Below are 3,710 nucleotides of genomic sequence, written 5' to 3'. Positions count from 1 at the left end.
ATATATATATATATATATATATATATATATATACATATATACATATACATACATACATATATAAATAGCATTGAATTATTCTTACTGTATTTTTATATATATCAGGCCTGGAACCGAGTTGCACATTTCGACCAATTTTGTCTATTGTCATCTCTACTTTTGTTTCATAGCATTTAGGGCCATGGCACACAAAAAAAAAATTAAGGATGTAAAGCGTGGAGCACAGACTTTTGCATGATATAAGGCATAAAAAAATTCAACCAATCAGAGTTCTTTATTTCATGGAAAGGAAGGAAACGAAGGATTTTGATTGGTACATTTCCTTATGCGTTACGTGTTATGCTTCATGTAAGAGTCTGTGCTTAACTCTCTGTTTAACAATAAGACGTAAGCAGGAAATCAACATGTTGAATTGGCTACTGCTTCCGTTATGGCCTTACGGACTGTACTGTGATTGGTCAATTCGCTTACTGGGATGACGATAGGCAAAATCGGTCGAAATATGCCCGGCTCTAAGCCTGATATGTGTAATTCTGTATATTTTCAAATATGAACGAGACATAGAGTGTATATCGGTACCGTCCATATATTATCATCCGTCCGGATCCAAACATTTCTAGAGCAACAACAATTAGTATTAATTTATGTAGAAAATCTTACAGATATCTAATTTTTATAATACACACTTGGTGCATGTTGTTGATAAAAACGTATGGATCAATGGACCGATGGAAGATGTGCCTGAATATTTGGCCATAAATCACTATTTTACTAATTAAATCATATCTCTTCGCAAGTACTTCTATGTCCAAGACAATGTTGATTAGTATTGTGTAGTCCAAATCGTAATATATTTTTCTATGTAGATATATATATATATTAGGATAAGAGCCACTGAATCTTTTGTATCGTCGAAAATACGAATATTATTTATATTATTAAAAGAAAAGAAGATAAGATATAATAACCGAAATGCGTTATTCTATAATACGTATAAATACTGCACCTACTTATACATTTTCGTGATCAAACTATTTGATTTCATGTTTATTACAAATTTTTTATTTACTTTGACGTATAATAAAGTGTGATTTTAATGTAAATTTTTCTGTTACTGAATTTTACATAAATATGTTAACAAATACGTTTTAGTAGAAATCGGACATGCGTGAATGAAGATTGAATGTTATGAAAGAATAACTATATATACAGACACATATTATATATGATATATTTGTATAACATACAAACTGTATATGAACAAATTTTATCCATATATATATATATATATACAATATTATATAGATATATCATATATATATACTATATTATATATAATATATCCATATAATATTTGTTCTCTATATATTATTAAAATAAAAAATAAAAAAATGGATTCGTGTAGTTTTTTTCTGTTTCACGATCAGGAAAATCTATTTTTAAGTCCTATTTATAATTCGTCTAACTTTAAGTACTAAATTCACATCAGGTATCCAAATTGTAAGTGCTAAATAAAATTTATATTAGCTCATTCGTTAATTTAAGAAAGTACATAAACGCACACACGTCATGGTTTGTTCGGTGTATATTTATAAATCTAGCTTTAGATTCTCAAAATAAAAATAACGCTATAGATTTAAACTTCCAGTTGTGTCGCCGGATATGACTTGGCACATACTCTTCGTTTAAACGATAAATGCTACGTGTAGACTTTTAACATGAGAAATTGAAATAATATGTATTAATATCTGCTTAAATATTTAATATTCCCCAATTATGTAATATTAAAAAGATCAGATTTTTTGTTTATTATTATTAATCGGTAATTGGATGCAGAATTTTAATACTGGATAGCATAATAAATTGATAAAAGACATGTTAACGAATAATTGAACGATGAGACAATTAAATAAAAGGACAATTAAGTAAAGGTGATGGTTCCTTTTCAAATGGCAGCATTTTATTCCAAATAATCGTAAGTCAATGAGATACAAACGTATTTTTCTCTTACAAAAGCGATATATTCTAATAATCGTTACCCTGTACATTTTTCTCTATAATTGCAAACACTCCGCGATAAAAAATATCATAGTTTTATCAGTCTTTGCGTCGTTCATAAGTCACTGGCGAGAAAAATCATTGCAAATACTATTCATTAACGAGAAATATCCCTACAATGACAAAAAATGCCTAGAACTTGCATGTATAGTGATGTCTATTAAAAAGATAGCAACATGACGTCTGATCGCAAGTAATCATTCGGCATTACTCAGAGAGTCTCTATTTCTGGGTTGCGTGATACATTCACGCGCGTCATAGCAAGTTTCATATGGTAGATCATTTTTTACCGAAACTTGGAACTCTATAAACATTTTGCTAAATGCATGGAAACTATATATTTTCTTTCTTTAATTATTATTTTAATTGTATTTATATTAAATTCTGTTATTAGACTCATAAGTCTATCAAGATTTATCTAAATGCGTTAAACTTTATCTCATGACTTCCAAATTATCTTTTTTGTCTTTTATATCATGAGATCATCAATGTACTAAAAAATTTGATAATAAGATTTTGTTTCTTTATAATAGATCTATCAAAATTTTTTTAAAAGCATGGAACTAGATCATCACAGTAGTCACGCGAAGAATCAATTATTTATTTTTTTTTTGTCATAAAATTTTCTTTGATATCATAGAATCATTATAGCTAAAAATCTGATGTCATGAGATTTTGTTTCCTTAGATTTCTTTTAGATTTTTTGAAGTATATCAAGTATTTAAGGTCATTGCATTTATCGTAAAGAAAAATTAAATTTTTTTGTCTTTTACTCGTAAAATAGTTATTATAATCAAATCCTCAATAAAATATCACGATTTTGGCAAATATGCCATTATTAAAATTGTAATCTCAATAATATTGTAATGACTGAACAAATAGAGCACATATCTGTCATATATTATCTAATATATTGGTTTAAATCTAATATATTAGTCTAATATATTAGTTTAAAATATTATTTAACTCTCATATTCTTGTAGAAAATGAATTTTTTACATTATTTAATTTTAATTAGGAGATTTTTATAAATTATTATTATTAATCATTAATATTAAAAAGTAATTATAATTTTTTGTAGATCTTTATCGAATCATTAACATTAATAAATGCAATTGCATTAAAAGTTTTTCTATTATTTTTTGTACGTACAATGTCTTTTACGTAATTTAATAATTGCCTTCGCATAATAACAGATAGAAAAGATGTCTTTATTAGAGATCACATTACGATTGCGGACTACGGAACATTCGATCGCAATTTAAGAGCTCTGTATTGTCTATAAAGTCGCTGCTTGCAGAATTGGTAGAATTCGACTTCGCGAGTAAAGTTGCTGCGCACCAAGTTCTTCACTTCCTCGCTGACTGGCGGTTTAAAGAAATTTCGATTGATCCTCATAAAGGAATTTACTTGATCTAAAAAAATTGAAAGACATAATTATTCAGATAACGTAGGAATAATATAATTTTAATAATTTATGGTTGTAACGTAATATTTGAGATTATTTTTGCGTACTAATTGCAATATATATATATATAATATTTTTTTTAAAATAATTTTTAAAAGATTTGAACTCTCTCTTTTTACTCTCTCTTTTTTGCAGTATATTTGACTAATCATGCTTATAAAAAGATAGTACGCAAATATAAAAG

At 27.0% G+C, this 3,710-nt stretch overlaps 1 protein-coding gene across 2 annotated transcripts in view; it reads right to left on the bottom strand.

Moving 5' to 3' along the window:
- Positions 1-3,213: 3,213 nt before the first annotated feature.
- LOC108754642 (heparan sulfate 2-O-sulfotransferase pipe) overlaps positions 3,214-3,710 on the bottom strand; it is a 28,408-nt gene continuing 27,911 nt past the window's right edge. For both annotated transcript variants that reach the window (XM_018497102.1, XM_018497103.1), the window contains exon 8: positions 3,214-3,473. In XM_018497102.1, coding sequence (XP_018352604.1) covers positions 3,298-3,473 — 176 coding nt within the window. In that variant the 3' untranslated portion in view covers positions 3,214-3,297. The remainder of the gene's footprint in view (positions 3,474-3,710) is intronic.

Source organism: Trachymyrmex septentrionalis, unplaced genomic scaffold (assembly GCF_001594115.1).
Source record: "Trachymyrmex septentrionalis isolate Tsep2-gDNA-1 unplaced genomic scaffold, Tsep1.0 scaffold80, whole genome shotgun sequence".
Lineage (NCBI taxonomy): Eukaryota > Metazoa > Arthropoda > Insecta > Hymenoptera > Formicidae > Trachymyrmex > Trachymyrmex septentrionalis.
Note: the sequence above shows the minus strand (reverse complement) of the source record. Positions and strands in the feature narration are given on the sequence as shown.